The following is a 19,509-nucleotide window of genomic DNA, read 5'->3' on the forward strand; positions in this document are numbered from 1 at the left end:
ACGACATCTATACACCACATAAGAGGCCGTGGTTGTTTTCCTGGATTAGTGTTAAATGTGCTGAATCTGCCCGTTTTGGAGGAGGCCAAAGTTCTCCCAGCGCCCGTCGAGGAAACTGCTGCAGCATTTGTGAGTCTCAGTTAAGGAGACGGAGAATCCAGGATAAACGAGGCTGAAAACCGACTCCAGACGGCTGAAAACAGGTGAAACCGGAGTGATGGAGAACGCCACGTCGGTCGGGGCGGTCATCAACAACCCGGCGGACATCGTGGTCATCGTGGGATATTTCGTCACCGTCATCGGCGTCGGCGTGTGGGTGAGGCGGAGCACGATTCCCTTCTCGGGGCGACGGACGCCGGTGACGCTACCGTGGTTTTGTGTTTCAGTCCATGTCTCGAACCGACCGGGGGACGGTGGGAGGATACTTCCTGGCGGGGCGAACCATGACCTGGTGGCCGGTGACTTCATTTACTGATGTGCCCACGTGCACTTACATTTCTGTGCGTGTGCAGTAAGTAATAAATGGCTAAATGGTTCCTTGTTGTGGAAGGTTGGCGCGTCCCTGTTCGCCAGCAACATTGGTAGCGGCCACTTCGTGGGGCTGGCGGGCACCGGGGCGGCCAGTGGCATCGCCGTGGGAGCGTTTGAATGGAATGTACGACCCCCCCCCCCTCATCCCAAACCAAATCGCTCCCAATTGCAGAAGAATATAAGAGAACTTTGTTCTTCTCAGGCTCTGTTCGTCGTGCTGCTGCTCGGCTGGTTGTTTGTACCCGTCTACCTCACCGCCGGGGTAAGTTCTGCTCTCAGGGTGTCTCAGGGTCTCCGCTGGTGCCCCATGGCTCACATGAGCTGTGCGTAGGTCATCACCATGCCCCAGTACCTGAAGAAGCGCTTTGGAGGAGCCCGGATCAACATCTACCTCTCTGTCATCTCCCTCTTCCTTTACATCTTCACCAAGATTTCAGTGAGTTCTGCCATTGGAGAGCAGCTTTTTCTCCTGATGTTCTGTTCTGACCCGTTTGTTTCTGCAGGTGGACATGTTTTCTGGAGCGGTGTTCATCCAGCAGGCATTAGGGCTGAACATCTACGTCGCCATCATCGCCCTGCTGTTAATCACCGCCTTGTACACGGTCACAGGTGCACGTCCACACACATCTGCATGGAAAAGTGCATTTGTGTCATTGTGTCTAATGGCAGATGTTTGTGTAAAAGGCTCTTAGCGTGTCAGCTCTAACTGCTTCGACTATAATCCCACATATTCTTTTGTGCAGGTCTCTTCTGGGATTAGAGCCATAAACCATTAATGTGTATGTCTGACAGGTGGCCTGGCTGCTCTGATGTACACCGACACCTTTCAGACCTTTGTCATCATTGCTGGAGCTTTCATCCTCACCGGCTTCTGTAGGTACAACACTCGTCTCGGTCCACATGTGACCCAGCGGGTCGGTGCCAGCAGGCCTAAAGCTGCACAGACAAGAAATATATCAACCAAGTTAAGGAATTATTCACTCCAAGAGTGCTGACATTACAAAAACCTCTGACCACAGACTGCCTCTGTGTGTGTGTGTGTGTGTGTGTGTGTGTGTGTGTGTGTGTGTGTGTGTGTGTGTGTGTGTGTGTGTGTGTGTGTGTGTGTGTGTGTGTGTGTGTGTGTGTGCCAGCCAAAGTGTAATTGGCCATAAATTGAAGGAAAAAACGGCTCATTACAAGGAATGAAGTCTTTTAAAGCTCCGTTGTGCTGGAATTTTTTTTGTTATTGTCATAAATCGTTTTTATAGTGTATGGTGATGATGATAATTGCTGTGTTTGTATCATTTTGGTAGTATATTCCTATAAGTATCGACGTGGGTCCCATTCTTTGGGATGTGACCATTGAGCCTAGGCCAGTATTCTTCTCTTGCAGTCTATATTTTGCCCACTAGATGGAGCCAAATATCACAATCGGTCCCAGGTGTTGCACAGCACCACTTAAAATGTACTTCTTTACATTCCTTCAAACTAAATGCGACAGGTTCCGACAGGAATGAGGCGTTCATGTGTGCTGGTCTGGATTTACATGAGTGGGAAGGCAGAAACAGACATTTCATGCTTTCTGCATGACTAAAATACCACTTTATTGGTCAACTACAAACAGATTTTCTTTCTCTTCAAAATGTAAAGATGCTGAAATACATCACTCTAAGAAAGTAACGCCTTCATTTGTTCACTCTTATTCTTTAAACGCTCACTTCCAGCCTTTGCTGAGGTTGGAGGCTACGATGGCCTGCTGGAAAAATACAGGTCCGCTCTCCCGAGCCGCCTGGCCTCCATGGACCCGCAGCGCTACAACATCTCCAGCAGATGTTACACTCCTCGCCACGACGCCTTCCGCCTGCTGAGAGATGCAAGCAGCGGTGACCTGCCCTGGCCTGGGGTGGTGTTTGGGATCGCTATCGTGGGAATCTGGTACTGGTGTTCAGACCAGGTGACTCCCAAGGCGGGCTTCACCACACTCCCCTCGTATAGCTGCCAGGTGACCTACAGATTCTGACCCCTGTGGTTCGGTTCTTCTGCAGGTGATAGTCCAGCGGTGTCTGGCAGCTCGCGGTCTGACCCACGTGAAGGCCGGCTGCATCATGTGTGGCTATCTGAAACTGCTGCCCATGTTCCTCATGGTGTTGCCAGGCATGATCAGCAGGGTTCTTTACCCAGGTAGAAGCAACCGGGCCGAGAGCCCAAAGCGTGTGAAGCAGAGGTCTTCACGCGCGTGTGTTTCCTCCACCGGTAGATGATGTTGGCTGCGTGGTCCCTGAGGTGTGTAAGGAGGTGTGTGGGACCGAGGTGGGCTGCTCCAACATCGCTTATCCTAAACTGGTGGTGTCGGTGATGCCCAACGGTACGGACACGCGCTGCTGTTTCCAGAAAGGAGGAGCTCGTCCTTCTGCTGACCCACCTTCCTTCCCGATGTCGTCCGTGCAGGGTTACGGGGGCTGATGCTGGCGGTGATGCTGGCCGCCCTCATGTCCTCTTTGGCCTCCATCTTTAACAGCAGCAGCACCCTGTTCACCATGGACATCTGGACCCGCGTCAGGCCGCGGGCCTCCGAGCGAGAGCTCATTATTGTGGGCAGGTGAGGCTCCGTGGTCGGCACCGGTCGCCTGTTGCATCCCTTCTGCTGCTCTCCTCCTCTCTCCAGAGTCTGGGTTCTGTGCATCGTTGCCATCAGCATCTGCTGGATCCCCATCGTCCAGGCGGCCCAGAGCGGTCAGCTCTTTGACTACATCCAGTCCGTATCCAGCTACCTGGCCCCGCCCATCGCCGCGGTCTTCCTCCTGGCCGTGTTCGTAAAGAGGGTCAACGAAGCGGTGAGATGACCGATGGACCCCCCCCCAGTGAGGTCATTGTCATACCCACCTTCACCCACAGGGGGCCTTCTGGGGCCTGATAGGAGGTCTGGTGATGGGCCTGTGTCGGATGGTTCCAGAGTTCTGGTTTGGTACCGGCAGCTGCATTTACCCTTCCAACTGCCCTTTCCTGGTGTGTGGAATTCACTACCTTCATTTTGGAATCATACTCTTCCTGTGCACCTCGGTTCTGGTGCTGGCGGTCAGCTGCTTCACCCAGCCCATAGAGGACCAGCACGTAAGCTACAGCGCCACCTTCAAAGGGCCGAGATCAAAACAACGGATTTAAACTTTAAACTGTGATCATCACGTAGCTTCATCGCCTGGTGTTCAGCCTCCGTCATTCTAAAGAGGAGAGGATGGATCTGGACCATGAAGAGGGGGAGGAAGGGAGGAGGGCACGCAGGGAGGCCGAAGAGAGGACGAGGGAGGGGAACGACGGTGCAGGTACAGAGACGGTTTAAAAGAGACAAGTGGAACAAAGGCTGAAACTTCTCTCTCTCTCTCATCAAAAGAGCAGGAAAAAGCCGCCATCTGCAGCCTGCTTGGGTGGTTCTGCAGTGGAGGAACCTCCCAGGACCAGCAGAACCCTGAAGAACCAGAGAAGCTGCCCGACATCACCGAGAACCCCGTGTGGAAGAACGTCGTGGACGCCAACGCCGTCCTGATGATGGCGGTGGCCGTCTTCATGTGGGGCTACTTTGCCTGAAGTCCAGTAAACTCTGGCTGAAACATCTGGAAGCTTCCTGCTCCTTTATTCCCACTCTCGACCGTCCAGCCGAACGTGTCTGCCTTTCCCAACACGCTTCGACTCCCATTTAAGTTTCAGATTCTAACAATACTCTCGAGCGTCTCATGCCTCTACAGTTACAGCGGCAACACGGGGGCCTAAAAACGGTTTCATCAGGTTACCGCTCCATTATCGTATCCCGTTGCACGGAGATTCAATCCCAAAGTCAATAGTCAGGCTTCCAGCTCTCAAATCAGGCACGAGAGAACATGTCCTGAGACTTTCTGCACTTTTGAGGAACCAGGTGAACGTTTGACCATAAACAGACACCACACAGGGCCGGTCGTGATTAAGATTTCCAGTTTTTAATAATCACTTCTGTTTTTATTTAGATATTTCCCATTAGCACTGTACATGCCTGGAACCCAGAGTTCTCCCAAGTTTATCCAATCACCTTCCCATAAGTATCATTCATCACATCAGCTCAGTAATGTCCAGTCTGTCAGCTTACAGAAGAGGGGAAGCCAGGAAAAGTGGGAGGAGGGACCGAGAGCTTTGTTTTCCCAAGAATAAAGAGTCAGCCGTCACCAGGCACTGTTCATGGGCGGTGGTGTCTCCAGTGGAGCCGGACAGGCTAACGGACAGGCTAACGAGCGCTAACGGGGTCCTGTGCAACTCCCAATAACCATAGATCATCTGTGAGGTATGTGACGCCTCCATCTCCTGCAGGGTCAGAGGTAGGGGGCTTTTAAGGCTGGAAGCTGGTGCAGTGTGTACGTGTGTGTGTGTGTGTGCGTACGTGTGTGTGTGGGTGTGTTGGTTTTGTCCACATTTGAATGATGAACGACAGCTTTGGCAACAATGGCCAGTGCTGAACTGGAGGAGGGAGGAAGGAAAGAAGGGGCTAAAAAATAGTGGGGGGAATTTGCAGGTTGTGTAGGTTGACAGACTGATGGAAGGAGAACATGGTCCTCAAAAATAAAAGCAAGTAGAAGAGCAAACATTCTGACACACACCCCAGAAAAACCAAGCAAAAAGCATTTCAATCAAATCATACAAAGTGACATCAAGTTTCTCTTTTAAAATCCCATCCAGTCTCACCGGTCTTAAAGGTCCAGCTCCCACAACTCTCTTGTAAACCGCAAAGTACTTATTGGCTCCTTTTATGGCTGGTCAGCAAGGTTAGGGTCCGCTCTGAGGGGGGGGAGGGGGGGCAGAAAGGGCCAGACTGGCTACAGCGAGCCTCTCCCAGTCAGGAACCAATGGTATGGCTATTTCAGGATTCAATGATCAGCAGCATCATCAGGGGGTTACAGAGTACGACATCACAGCACATTCAGAAAGAATAGTAACGTAGGACCGACTCTTACACTGGAATCAAGTTTGCTTTATACAATCACATTTCTGAACATTCCACTACAAACGTTGTCTGATGAAGTCAGCGCAGCTCCTTCCCTGAAGCACCATTGTACAGCAAATATGAAGCTTCTCCGATGCACACAGAACACTGGACACGTACTGGGATGGGGAACGCAGGCCCGGGGGCCCGGGGTGGCCCGGGGGTGGCCCGGGGGCGGCCCCTTTCCACGCATCACTTTAGAAATGCGCAAAAATCTCTAGCAAACACACTGCAAAGTTAAACCAATTCACCCAACAACTGTATATGGACTTAGACACTTGAACGGGGGGGGGGAGGGGGCGAACAGAGCAGCAAGAGAGGACCCCAACCCTGGCACAGGAGAAAAGGGGGTCTTTCCGGAGCGCTTCTTTTGCAGGGGGGGAGAGCACGGAACCCAAAGGCAAGGAGAGTGACACAGCTCTCTTCCTTCTTTACCTCCCAACCTCCCTCCATGGACAGCAGGTAGAAGAAGGATGGCTGGAGAACAGAACCACACTAAAAGAAAATCCCAGAAGAGTCCTGGAGTGCCGGTCCGTCAGGAGGAGAGGAGAATTCAAAGGCAAGGAGGCCTTTTTCCTATTTACCTGGCCTCCTCTCTCCTGTCCTCCCTCTTGGTGCGAAGGGGCTGGGAGCCGTCGGCGGGCTGCTGGACCCAGTTGTTGTCGTGGAGACCGACGCGGCAGCCGGGCGTGTCTTTGTCTGTGCGCCGGCAGCACATCCAGTAGGATCGTCCATAAGGCAGGTCGTGGTGGTAAGGTTTGGGGTGCCAACGGCACAGGGACACGTCCCCGTGCTCGTACTGCCGCTTGCACTGCTTACAGGGGTCGTCTCTGTAGAGCGGGTCCTGGTTCCACAGCGAGTCCACCGCGCGCACGCCGTACATCTCGATCAGCATCTTGAAGTAGTGGCAGGTGCACTTGAGGGCCGCCAGCGAGCGCGTGGGCAGGTAGCTGAAGATGTTGACCATGATGTGGTCGGGCATCAGCAGCATGTACTGGCGCGGCTCCAGGAGGCGCTGGATCTGGAACCTGATCTCCAGGAAGTCGTGGGACACGTGGCGGTAGAGGCGACACAGCGAGGGGTCCGAGCAGTCCTCCCCAGCACCGGGGGAGTCGGGTCGAGACGCCTGCTCGCCCGCGCCCGCACCCACGGCCGCCCCGGGCCCGCTGCTGCCACAGTCCAAAGAGCACATGCTGCCGGCGCCGTCCTCCTCCGCGCCCCGAGAGGGCTGAAGGAAGAAGAGCTGCCCGGGTGGGGGGTCGTCCGACGAAGGGTCGGCGGAGCTGCCGACGCCCCCGCCCCCGTTGGCCATGGCGAAACAGACGGTCTCCTCCTGCACATTCTCCGTGCTGTCTTTGCCATAAAACACACACTGGTCCACGGCGCCCGTCACCACCACCTCCACGTGGAACCCAGTCACCCGCTCCCGCCCCACGCCCAGAGCTTTCTTTTCCCCGACAGGAAGTTCCTGTCCGGCGTCAGGGGTGCCACAGGCCTGCCTGTCTGGGTGGTGCAGCTCTCCCTCTGGCTTTGGGGCAGGAGTGGTGGCAGCCAGCAGGAGGCTGCCGGGGTCTCTGGACGAGGGGCTCACCAGCTGATAAAGGTCACAGGTGATCTTCTCTTTGGCCCTGGCCGCCGCCTGGTTGCCTCCCCCCCCACAGCTCATGAACATGCAGCGGGACCTGCCGGCTGGCTCCATCTGAGACCGCGAGTCCAGATTGGACACTCTGAAAGCTATCCTAACTTCCCCGTGGCCGTGGCCGTGGCCGTGGCCGGGGGGCGCCGAAGGAGAGCCGACGTCGGGCTTCCCTCCTCTCGTCCGTTCTCGTTCTCCGTCTTGATTAGTGGAGTCCAGTCCAGGACCGGCGCCCAGATGGAGTCGATTCTCCAGGTTCTGGGACTCAAAGTGCGCTATGGCTTTTGCTACTCGGCACGACTCCTGCTGCTCCTCCAGCTCCTGGTCCGTCTGGATGGGAGATGAATCCTGACCCGCTCCGGAGGTCTTGCCCACGTCGGACACAAACACCACGGGAGTGGGATCCGACACGGTGCCACGGAGCAGGGTGTGCTGGTGCGGGATAAGGCTCGGGCTGGTGGTGGTGGTGGTGGCAGCGGGCTGCTGGTGGTGTTGGCCCCCGTGGACGGCCACAATCTCCTGGAGCGCCAGCGCAGTTCTCTGCTCCACCAGGGCCACCATCTCTGCCACCGACAGCAGGTCGGTCTCATGCACCCCCCCCAGGAGCTCGTCAGCACTGGGAGGGGCGATGGGGGCGTCGTGGCTGAGGTGGGGAGCCTGGGAACGATGGGGAGGGTCGTAGGAGGAGCATCGCTTCCGTCGCTTGGCTTTGCTGCAGTCGGTGGCCCAGTTGCCTTTAACCTGGAGGGAAACACAACCAGTTAAAGTAATCACTCCCTCGTCCTGGGGGGGGGGGGCCTCCAGGTTAACGAGATCAGAAACGTGGAACAACAAAGGTCCAGATTGCTCGCTCATACCTTCATGGCGCTCGGTCTGGGCTGCTCGGCGCCGCTGAACTGGTGGGCAACGAAGAAGGCAATCTTCTCCTTGGTGTTGCCCGGCTTGATAACATACCAGGTGTCCAGCAGCACACGGCCGTCCTCCATCTGGGGGCTGGACGGGGCCGATGAGGGCGCTCCAGAGGAGACGGGGGCCGGGGTCGCTGGCAGCGAGCTGGAGACCAGTTTGGGTTCCGGCGGCGTGTTTTCCGAGCCAACGTCGGCCTCTTTTCCGTTCTTTTCCTGCACCCCCATGACCACGGCCCCATCTTCAGCTCGCTCCACCGTCCTCCTGGCATCAGGAGAGGGCTCCGCTTTGCACAGCGAGGGGGACCCTGTCCCGGCACCCCCTCCGCCCGTGCCTGCAGAACCTGGGCTCCTCGCTTTGTTCTGGGAGTAGGTGCCGAAGGGACGGGGGCACCACAGCCGGATATGGGAGAAGGTGTCTCGGTCCATCAGGATGCGGACCACCAGTGCATATCGGCATTTATGCTGGCCAGCAGGAACGCCGGGCGAACACCCTCATGGCTGCTCTCTGACCCAGATCAACCAGTCTGATGATGGCAGCAGCACCACCGGGCCCCCGACCTGGACGGAGACAGGACAGGTCATTAAAGGAGGAACACTGACGTGCACCCCCCCATCAGAGGTGGCTGGAGCACCACCTGGCCCGCTCACAGCCTTTTACGCTGGCTAAAACCCAGAGATCATGTCCCCCACTTCAGAGCCTGGAAATCAAATGAGAGCGGCTCCATTTAACCCCCCCTCCACCCCCACCCGTCTCGCCCCCCCTCTTTCCTGGATCTCAGTGCTTCAGAAAGGCCTTGCTTAATAGGAGGCACAAGGGGGAGCATGAAGGCACATGCTGGACCTATTTTTAACCAACAGCGGGGGGGGGGGGGGGGGGGGGGGGGGGGGGGGCGTAGTAGTGAAACCGCTCCCGCTGTTGTCCTCATCCCCCCCCTCTATTCCAGAGACTATGAAGGCTTGGGGATGACAACCGGGCCCCACCCCGAGCCTTATTTCCTGGTTACATATTTAAGTCATCCACACCCAAAATTGCGCAATGTTGTGATTGTGCTGCTAACGCAACCTTTTTGTTCTCTTCTGTCAGTCTGGGAGGGGGCAGCGCCCTCAGGGAGGGAGGGAGCCCCCTCAGGGAGGGAGGGAGCCCCCTCAGGGAGGAGGCCCGGACAGGTCAGGCCTCCCAGAGGTGCAGGAACCCGAGCGCCACCCACACGGAGCGGCGAGGCGATTTAAGTGGGTCCACTATAATCACATGGCAACAGCTAAGATAAGCTAAGCTAAGCTAAGAGCATGCAGATTATACGTGAGGGGGACGTGCACGTGTGGACCCGTCGCCACGGCTGCGCTCCTCTCACTCTATTCTCTACCTCCTCCCATCACATGTTTTCTCTCTCATGCAACCATTTCTCAAAACAGATGGTATCATACAAGGAGTCCAGCCGTGCACTCACACGTGCACGCACCCCTCCTGAAGGGTAGCGCTATCGTGTTAGCGTGGAGACACTCGTCCAAGTGCTGACAGGCAGGTTTAAACTTGGTTCTGCCTCTTTATGATCACTTCAATGAAAGGAATCTGTTGCAGCGCGTCAGCGCACACGCCTACGTCACGCGTGTTACCGTCTCACGCCCGTTACCGTCTCACGCCCGTTACCCTCTCACGCCCGTTACCCTCTCACGCCCGTTACCCTCTCACGCCCGTTACCGTCTGAAGCCCAAGGTCACGCTGTGGTTCCTGCTGAGGGAAGCCACCAGAGGCAGCCGGGTTCTGAGGCGAGACGAGGGAACATCCACTCGTTTATCTGATCACACGGGGATGCGGTTCAGTTCTGGAGCGATGTGCCGGGCCCGGCTGGTCGCTCTGGTATTTACTGCTCTGCTTAATCTGCTTCTCTGGGCGCCGACGCACAAAGGTCAACACAATAACCGAGTCATTAAAAGGAATTTTACGCCTTTTAAGGACACCTGGGAGATACTGCGGCGGTTCCACTCAGGCCTCTCGGGGCTGCGCCGCCTCCTGAAAAACAATCTTCTGGTTTCCAACGTTAAGCGGACGGATTTTCCAACGTGTGGTCCAGGCCTGAAGCTCAGGACCCAAAGGCCTGACGGAGTGCGTACGTGTCCCAGAAGGACCCACAGCTCTCGGTAGTTTTCACTTCTCTAAAAAAACCCCGTTTCACTCAGCGCAACGCTTTCTTCTCTCGATTTAAAATGCTTCTTGCAAATCATGGCTCGGGCGGTTTTAAGCTTTCGGCATCAACGTAATCCGTCAAATCCTGTCCAAGCACCGGCGCCATGGCAACCGTGTGGTGACAGAGATGCCATCATTTGCCGCTCATACCCGACTTTAACATTTACTGCAGGTAATAAACATAAACGTGCATTTTAAAGCACAATTAAAGTGGGCCGTTTGGTCCTGGATACGCGTGACCGGATCAAATGGACCTTGGTTCTTGTTAGTAGCCAAGAGAAGCTGAATCGTCGAACCTTTTATGATAATTACTTCGATATATTCTGGGTTCTGTCAGATGATACTTGGCGTCGAGGACATTTGGCCATAGGAGTCGAACCCCGTCACATGATGTGACCAGGACAATGACGCTGCAGCAAGTTCCACCATGGAACGAATCTTCGGAACCCTTCCGTGACACAAACGGCGGGCCGCTGCAGCCCGGCCCCCTCCAGCCCGGCCCCCTCCCTACTATTCCAGCTCTCCTGCGCTGTTTTGCAGCATTTTGGGCAGTTGACCAAAAGCTGACGAATGAGAAAAGAGCAGCATGCCAGAAAGCCTTCGCAATCTCCCTGTGTTGCACGCGTGTCTGTGGAGACACGCGTGCAGAAGAGCTCGACAGCTCTCGCAGAACGGCGGCGGCGGCCTGGGGTTCAGCTTTCCTCCCAAATGTCAACTGGACAATAGGCCAGAATACCTCACCACAGTCGTCATAAAAACTTAATTAAGGCAGCATTTGTGTCACCCAAACCTGCAACTGCTTGCTGAGAGCTTTGCTGGCTTCTGAACGCTTGTGTTTTCTGTATTTAAACAAGGTTTTTACACAATAAAAATGCATAAGTTGTCAACAGTGTGACTGCACATCTGCAAGAGAAGAATGTAATATCAGGAAGACTTCAGCAGCTCCAGTAGTGTTAAAACATGCTGACCTGACCTGGAGCACTTGGTGACCATGACTAACCTCCCACAACACCTACAATGAATTTGTCACATATATCAAAAATAGCGTTTCTATAGAACAGCTGAGGAATAAAAACAACAGATCTTTGTTTCTCTCTATTCTTGTGTTGCTAAAGATGGCTGAAAAAAAGCCAGCGTCAGGTTGACAACAGCCAAGTGTAAAAATATGAACCCAACAAATTTCCAGAACTGTATCGATTTAACCTCAAACATTTGTACGTGTGTAGGAACGTCTTTGGTTTAACACTTGCTCGTTACCAAGCGAGCGAAGTTAGCTTAGCATCGAAATGTTATCAACAAGCTAAAATCCATCGTAGGTAAACAGACTTTGAGTACTTGGCAAGAACTAAGGCTCAACACCCACCCTGCGAGATATTGGGTTATTTAAGGGGGTCAGAGACGGTTATTGTAGAAGGTAAACAAATTCGATGGCGTGCTAAGTGGATGGCACCTGCATAATAACATTACGGCATTTGCTAACCAGCTAAACAGGTAACAAAAAGCCCCCGATCGCAGCATTTTGTAGACTAACTCACCTTATAAGAGTTATCGTGGAGACTCAGTCAACCTTGCAAAGTCGATGACATGTATTTACTTGCCGTCTTCCACTCCAATCAAACCAGTCTGGTGAAATACAGGTGACACGTAGCTAAGCTAGCTCCGTCAAAGGCTAACATCGACATTAGCCAGCAGCTACTTTCTGTTATCAACCTTTTCTAATAAAGGCTGATATCGAGGCTCGAGTGCCTGTCAGTTATGCGAACAGAGTCCGAGGGCATGTGAGCCTTGTCAGGACTCTGAGCAGCCGCTCTCCCACTATCTATTTTGAAGTGACACAAGCTTTTACGGTATGTTCTCGGGGATACCAAAATAATTAGTGTCAGAACGGCAGGAGGAGGAAGGCCATCTTGTTGACAAGCAGCTGCAGAAGGCCCGCAGCCAATAGGGATGCAGAGTCGGTGGTATGCCCATATATGGTGCCCGCGTAGCGCCCTCCCCCTGCTGGACACGCCCCCTCGGAGAAGCCAGCAGGAAGAAGGTGAGAGTCAGGTGAGGAGTTAAAGTGCGTGGAAATGTTGTTTAATTACCTTGAATGATATTAAAATACTGATCTCATCATGTTGGCTTATCCCGCCCTGTCTTTACCCTTGGATGACGCGCTTCACTGGGTTCTATCGATGGTGTCAATGTCTGGACTGATTTATTTTTTTAAAAGTTGTCTATTTGCTGCCGTGGCAGGTTTATTCGTTTCCCCTAAAATCTGAATGGAAACAAACGCTTTAGAATTCACTGTTTACTTAAACATATATTTAAAAAAATATATATTAGTACCTATTCACAGTGGCAATAACTATGGAACAATACACTGCTGCGTGCATTCTGTAAAGCAGCAGCAGAGCAGCAGCAGCAGAACAGCAGCAGCAGAACAGCAGCAGCAGAACAGCAGCAGCAGCAGAGCAGCAGCAGAACAGCAGCAGCAGCAGAGCAGCAGCAGCAGAACAGCAGCAGCAGCAGCAGCAGAACAGCAGCAGCAGCAGAACAGCAGCAGAGCAGCAGTAGCAACAGCAGCAACAGAGCAGCAGCAGCAGCAGCAGAGCAGCAGTAGCAACAGAGCAGCAGCAGCAGCAGCAGCAGCAGAGCAGTAGCACCTTTTTGATCCACAAGAGGGCCCCACCACCATTTCCAGGTTAATGTCACAATCAAATCAAATAAAGAAAACTACTGCAAAAATACCAAAACCTATTATAAGAGTGTTTCTTTTGCAAATGAACTGTAATAGTACTGATGCTACATCTGCATGGAAAAGGTAAACTAGTTATGTGTGAGGTAGGTTTTGAATAGTGATACCAAAAACATATACAGCATATTCACAGTGGTGTTTTAACTATAAATTACTAAATGACATGAAGCTACTTAATAGCCAAGCCTCAGATGCGTTGTCACTAACAAGTCAAGTCAAATTTACGGAACTATTTCTGTCTCCAAGGGCAGCTTGTGGTTCAGGAAAGGAATTGTCTGGAATTGCCCCTGAGCAAGGCACCTAAATCCCAATGTGTGGCCCACTCTGCCCAGTGGGTGTGTGTTCACCACTGGTGTGTAAAGGATGGGTTAACTGCAGAGGTCAAATTTACTACCACTGTGTGTGTGTGTGGGGGGGGGGGGGATTCAAATAGTTTGGTTTCTTTCTACTAAAATGTAATCAAACTATGATTATACTTAATCACTGAATGGGACTGAAGAAATTCTGAATTATCATATATAAAGTATACAATATTAATATGTGGGTTGTACTGAGCATTTTTGAGTTTGGTCACTACTGTGTACCTTTGCACGTGCTTGTAGATACCTTTAATGACGTCACAGTGGTTCTTTACTCTCATTTGACGTCGTCTTCCGTAAGTCCCGCCTTCGCCTAACGCTATTGGACCGCTGGCTGTTCTGGACTCCGATTGGTTGATCCCGTGTATCCTTCCGCGCGTCCTCCGCCGTGTGCTTCCTTGCCAAAGTCCCTCAAACTTCCGGGTGCGGAGTGGTTGCAAAACACTGTTGTGGAAGGAAAGGACGCGCCTGGAATCACGCTGGATATCACAGCTTCGGGAAAGGTGAGTGTCTATATTCATTTATCTGCTAAATGCTTAAATCCTCATTCGTTCAAGCAGTGAATAAATCCAGAGGTAGTATTGTTAGTATGTAGCTAGTTTGTGATGGGGGGTCTCGGTCGGCGGATGCTGACGTTACACAAGAACGGAGGCAACGAGTTGGCTAATTAAAGTGAAAAGAAGAGGAGCATATAACACAACATATAATGCAACCATAATTCTATAGTGTAGGGAAGTACTTATATTCTTTTATGGAGAAGAATGCGAATATCCCTGCCATGCCAGGTCAGCTGCATAACTAGTGACACCCAAGGTTAAACCATAGCACTCATTGTAAAACATTGATGCCTGGGGAACTTTTTCTTGCTCTGCTCATCTTCCCTGCCTCGATCTGGTCTTTCCTCTCAGCTCTACTGGATTTAGCAATGCTGGCAGAGGTCCTCCAGGTGCTGCGGGGGGCAGGTAAAGTGGGCTCCGCTCTTGTTGCCACCCAGGGAGAACAGCTCCGATTAGTCGCCTGCACCTCCACCATAGGAGCAGGAGTCAGGGTCGCCCAGGAGGCGGTGGAAGGACTAATGGGCTCCTTCATGGCCAGCAGCATGGTAAGGATGCTGTGATACAGTTATAGATTTCTGTAGCTGAAAATAAACCATTAAAATGAGCTGTGTGTCCATATGACGTGCTTTTCTTCCATTCCTCCTGTGGGAGCAGCAGCAATCAAAACAAGAGGACATTTTTCCTGATGCTGAAGGTTGGGAGAACGTAGATCCTGATGATGTTGCCAAATGGGGCGTGGGTGCTGAATTCTCTGCTTACACCCCTGAGGAACAGCAAGGGCGCAGCGGAGCGGCAGAGGAAACACCAGCAGGTCGTTACGGTAGCAAATGTTGGTCCAGTTCTGTCATTATGAAACAAAGGAGGGAGAGCAAATATTCCATGTGATCTACTAACACTCTGGCAGTACGTTGAGTTCCAGGGCTTAAAGAGATGTTCTCTTTTAGAAAACCCAGCTCCTCTCTTTGCTTTGCATTGCACCAGCAGAGAGCTATAACAAGACTTGCGTTGGTAATCATCCACTTATATGTTCTTGCATTCTATCCCATAGGTGTTCCCCCATCTGCAGGGCCGGGCTGGCCTGGACAGAGTGCTCGCTTCCTCCACAGGTCCAGCAGGATCTGCTACCAGAGCAGGTCTGTGCATGACGCGGTGGTTACCAGACTCACACCTGAGGACATTAAGAAAGCCAGAGAAGCTAAACAGGCCCAGGTGAAACCTGTCAGGCAAAAGGTGGGTTGAAGGCCTTGGAAATCATGCACACATTTTCTCCCATTAACATAAAAAAATCTCAGAGTGACATTTTCTGGTGCTCTCCACCAATGCCTTTAAATTCAAACTGCAGTTTCTCTTTATATTATAATTTATTTCAACATTTCAGTTCAAATATAGTAATATAGACAAACCATTTCACATATTAATTTAGGGATGCCTACATGGGCTTTTCTGTTCAAGGAGTCAACAAAAATCAAGCATTTATAATGATTTTTGATAAATGGACCCCTGATTTTCTTTTTTCCCCTCAGTTGAGTGATCGAGCCAGAGAGCGGAAGGTGCCTGCAACAAGAATCAGCAGGCTGGTTAATTTTGGAGGTACAAACAGCTTTCATCTTCTTTTTTCATGTACCCACACAGTCTTTTGTTATGTTTATTAAATGGATCAGAATCCTGTCAAACTATGCAGATTTTATGTATATATGTGATATAAAATGCTTACATTGTGTCCTTTTCCAGGTATCATTAGATACATTTGAAATCTTGCTAAACACAAGTTAAAGACTTATATTGGACACACTTTCAGTTCTGAAGCTGCAGATGTGTCCCACTAGTGCTGCTCTACCTCCACTTAAATCAAGTTTAACCTCATTTCTGACTCTGCTGAAGGACTGGCAGTGGGCCTCGGGATCGGCGCCATAGCAGAGGTGGCCAAACAATCGCTGGGAGGCAAAAGGAAAGGAGGTATGCTTCTAGCCTTCTCAAAAGATCTTCAGAGCATTCCCAGCAGAGCCAGCATTCCCAGCAGAGCCAGTATTCCCAGCAGAGCCAGCATTCCCAGCATTCCCAGCTGTCCCATGTGGGACTGCCTTCACAAATCTGCCTGTTTGTGCCACTGCTGACCACATTTCTCTGTGCCTGCTGTCCTCCAGACATGAGCGCTCTGCTCGACTCTCCTCTCCTGTCGGAGGCCAACGCAGAGCGAATAGTCGACACGCTGTGTAAAGTCCGCGGAGCGGCGCTGAAAATAGGACAGATGCTCAGCATCCAAGGTGAGTGGGAACGGCAAAATGTGTCCAGGTGCTGTTCTAGTGAGAGGAAAGCGGAGAGCCTGGTTCTGAAACGTTCCTACGTTTTTCCAGATAATTCTTTCATTAACCCCCAGCTGCAGAAGATCTTCGAGCGCGTCCGTCAGAGTGCAGACTTCATGCCCAGCTGGCAGATGAAGGTAGGCAGAAGGTGCCTCGGCACGTCTGTCACATCCTTTCCCGTAGACGCTAAAAGTCAGATACACAGTTTAAAACCTTTGTCTGGATATTCAGAAAGTTCTGGAGGAAGATTTGGGTCCTGGCTGGCAAGAGAAGCTGTTGTCCTTTGAAGAGAAGCCGTTTGCTGCTGCCTCCATCGGGCAAGTGCATCACGGTGTGTTGAAAGATGGTCGAGAGATCGCCGTCAAGATCCAGGTATTCGTCCACGCTCGGTTCCGTCTGCCTCCGTTTCTGTGGGTGCACATGAACTGGTGATTGTGTCTTAATCCCGGCAGTATCCTGGAGTAGCCGAGAGCATCCACAGTGATATCAACAACCTCATGTCAGTCCTGAAAATTAGCGTTATTCTACCTGAAGGTGAGGACTGCGTCAATCTTTGAGGATTCCAAAAAAGACGTATGAAAAGAATCTGTCTTGTAGCCGAGGTGCAGAGTTGATTTCCCCCCCTTTTATATTTTTATTTTATTTTTACATCATTACAGGGCTGTTTGCAGATAGCAGCTTGGAGGTTCTTCAGAGAGAGCTGGCCTGGGAGTGCGACTACAAGAGGGAGGCAGAATGTGCCAAGAGGTTCAGGTGTGTGTAGGAGAATCCACCTTCCAGGGTAACGGCCACGTTCCAACACCCATCTTCACTTGCCTTCAGATGCCTGTTGGAAGGTGATGACTTTTTCCAAGTTCCAGAGGTGATCGACGAGCTCTCGGGCACCCGGGTGCTGGCAATGGAGCTAGTCCAAGGAGTTCCGTTGGACCGCTGCGTTGACCTGGATCAGGAGACGAGGAACCAGGTACCAGTTAATCCAGCATTCCCAGTATGGTCCTGGCATTTTCAGATGTGCTAGGTTAGAGAATAAGGCGTTCGATTCAGGAAAAGTCTCTCCTCTGCAGATCTCCTTCAACATCCTGCAGTTGTGCCTCAGAGAACTCTTTGAGTTCAGGTTCATGCAGACGGATCCAAACTGGGCCAACTTCTTCTACAATTCAGAAACTAACAAGGTGAGAAGAATCCAGTGTGACAGAAATGAGTTAATCAAAGTGTTGCTGTGTTGATCAAATGATGCATGACATCCGTAGGTGGTTCTGCTGGATTTTGGAGCGTGCAGAAGTTACCCAGAATCCTTCACGGATGATTATATACAGGTACGAGCTCGGAAACCCCACAAAACTAAAGCGTCCTGAGCAACTGAGCATTGATTGTGCCCAACTTTTGCTCCTATAAAGTATAAGTCGGATCCTCACACACACTGTTTTGTTTCAGGTGGTGCACGCGGCGTCCGTGGGCGATCGAGCCACCGTTCTCTCCAAATCAAAGGATCTGAAATTCCTGACGGGCTTTGAAGCCAAGGTGAGAGCGTTCAGCCTCTTCTGCCGCTGCTTATTTAGTTTCCATGGTTCCATGGACGCCGAGGAGGTTTAAAACGACTGATTATTGTTGTTGACCTGTCTGTCGTGTGTCAGGCCTTCGAGGACGCCCACGTGGAGGCGGTCATGATCCTCGGAGAGGCGTTCGCTTCAGCCGAGCCCTTCGACTTTGGTGTCCAGAGCACGACGCAGCGCATCCAGAGCCTCATCCCCGTCATGCTGCGCCACCGCCTCACCCCCCCGCCCGAGGAGACCTACTCCCTCCACCGAAAGATGGCCGGCTCCTTCCTCATCTGCTCCAAGCTGAACGCGCAGATCCCGTGCAGGGACATGTTTCTGGACATATACAACAGTTACATCAAGAGGAGGCAGAGCCAGCCGCCGGTTCGAGCTGCTGCGTAGACTCTGGGGAGGGTCCTGCTGGAGGACCAACCCAGACGGGGAGGGTTCACCCAAGCCTGCGTGACTGGAACACGTCGCTCTCTCCCCTGAGCCCTCCGTCTGCTCCAGGAAATGATGTCATAACTGTTTACACTGACACCCAAACGCCTACAGCACATATAGAAAGTGGGTTTATTGTATGTTTCTGCCCGATATGACAGAAATGTGCAAAAATGGGAGTGGTGTTTGAGGCTACATACTGAGCTACGCTTCCATAGTAACCTCTGGACAGCTCGGGTGAAGCAGCTTGGACGGATCGGTTCTGTACGAGGGCCTTGATTCTTTATTAAGACCCAGGTGTCGACTGTAAGAGACCATGCAGCGTGTGTCCTTTATCAAATAAAATCTGGAACATTTTTATGCGTCGGCTTTACTGGCAGACCTCGAGGACTTCCTTGTTTCCTATCGATCTTCCCTGTCCAGGTTTGATCCCTCTTTGGTGAAGGTTATTGACGTTTGAGCTCATTCTCCTCTCACATTCTACATGTTTTAACCTGACAATATTATTGGTTTGACAACTGTAAGTGATTTTTCTTTCTGCATATGTGTCAGGATTATTTTTATTATTTTGTCTCCAGGCTGGCCATTACAGATCATTCCCACTCGGCATCGTTACTCCCGTGGGACACAGAGTTGGAGGCTTTCACCACATTATGAGACTTTTACTGCGTCTCCATTAGAGGGTGTGTGTGTGTGTGTGTGTGTGTGTGTGTGTGTTTATGGTCCACATCTGCTACAGCTGATGAGCTGCAATCGATCCATCAAAATCCAGCCTGTTTGAGCCACGTTCAGAGAGAAATGGCAGCCGGGGAGGAGAACAACCATCCCTTTTCTGGAGTTTTACGTTCCGGAAAGTTCGGATGTTCTTCTACGGCTGGGCTGGTTTTATTACACATTAAAGTTGCAGATTTTCCAGGATGATTTTCCATCACATTTGTGTTACTGGACAGCATAAACATCTACTGTGCAGGCAGGTTTGCAGCATGTTGGTCACGTTTCATCAGAGTTTTCCAGCTCTCTCATAAACCGTTCCGACCCTTTATGATGATCTAAAGACGAGTTGGTATAGTTCCGTCTGCAGGGCAGAGCTGTTCTAACTTTTAGAGTTAGAGTTGTAACAGAGAGGTGTGAAAGTGACTTTGCTAAGTTGCTGTCGTAGTGAACCCTCCCGTTTCAGGAAACCTTTGTAGTTTAATAGAAACGAGCGCTTCTCCAACAGAGGAGCTCCGTTTCCACTCCTGCTGTTCTCTTCTCTCGACACAAAGCTGCTTCCTGCAGGCGAGGTTTGACTAACTGAGAGTCGTTGAGACGCCGCACGGTGGCGCAA

At 51.8% G+C, this 19,509-nt stretch overlaps 3 protein-coding genes across 7 annotated transcripts; 2 read left to right on the plus strand and 1 right to left on the minus strand.

The window, feature by feature from the left end:
• The first annotated feature begins 53 nt into the window (after positions 1-53).
• slc5a2 (solute carrier family 5 member 2) lies at positions 54-4,122 on the plus strand. Of its 3 annotated transcripts, XM_029843640.1 has the most exons (15): positions 54-316; positions 387-458; positions 551-655; positions 734-793; positions 863-967; positions 1,035-1,140; positions 1,324-1,404; positions 2,238-2,467; positions 2,559-2,694; positions 2,771-2,878; positions 2,962-3,112; positions 3,179-3,347; positions 3,409-3,624; positions 3,701-3,833; positions 3,902-4,122. In XM_029843640.1, the coding sequence occupies exons 1-15, from the start codon at positions 218-220 to the stop codon at positions 4,093-4,095; spliced, it is 1,965 nt and encodes a 654-aa protein (XP_029699500.1). In that variant the 5' UTR covers positions 54-217; the 3' UTR covers positions 4,096-4,122. The 3 variants fall into 3 exon arrangements, with proteins under 3 accessions (XP_029699500.1, XP_029699499.1, XP_029699501.1); XM_029843639.1 differs by having other exon boundaries at positions 551-793; XM_029843641.1 differs by lacking the exon at positions 863-967.
• A 337-nt stretch (positions 4,123-4,459) lies between these two features.
• fbxo46 (F-box protein 46) lies at positions 4,460-12,192 on the minus strand. The gene is made up of 3 exons (XM_003978890.3): positions 11,780-12,192; positions 8,009-8,617; positions 4,460-7,892 (listed from the first exon to the last, which is right to left on the minus strand). Exons 2-3 carry the CDS (start codon positions 8,483-8,485, stop codon positions 6,096-6,098), a joined length of 2,274 nt encoding a protein of 757 aa, XP_003978939.3. The 5' UTR covers positions 8,486-8,617; positions 11,780-12,192; the 3' UTR covers positions 4,460-6,095.
• Positions 12,193-13,688: 1,496 nt separating this feature from the next.
• On the plus strand, positions 13,689-18,276 carry coq8b (coenzyme Q8B). 3 transcript variants are annotated; one of them, XM_011620304.2, is made up of 16 exons: positions 13,689-13,846; positions 14,252-14,445; positions 14,555-14,729; positions 14,949-15,130; positions 15,424-15,490; positions 15,782-15,856; positions 16,045-16,164; positions 16,255-16,340; positions 16,435-16,575; positions 16,656-16,737; positions 16,863-16,956; positions 17,026-17,167; positions 17,268-17,375; positions 17,454-17,519; positions 17,638-17,724; positions 17,838-18,276. In XM_011620304.2, the coding sequence occupies exons 2-16, from the start codon at positions 14,269-14,271 to the stop codon at positions 18,141-18,143; spliced, it is 1,908 nt and encodes a 635-aa protein (XP_011618606.2). In that variant the 5' UTR covers positions 13,689-13,846; positions 14,252-14,268; the 3' UTR covers positions 18,144-18,276. The 3 variants fall into 3 exon arrangements, with proteins under 3 accessions (XP_011618606.2, XP_011618607.2, XP_011618608.2); XM_011620305.2 differs by having other exon boundaries at positions 14,555-14,720; XM_011620306.2 differs by having other exon boundaries at positions 14,555-14,711.
• The last annotated feature ends 1,233 nt before the right edge of the window (positions 18,277-19,509 follow it).

Source organism: Takifugu rubripes, chromosome 11, assembly GCF_901000725.2.
Source record: "Takifugu rubripes chromosome 11, fTakRub1.2, whole genome shotgun sequence".
NCBI lineage: Eukaryota > Metazoa > Chordata > Actinopteri > Tetraodontiformes > Tetraodontidae > Takifugu > Takifugu rubripes.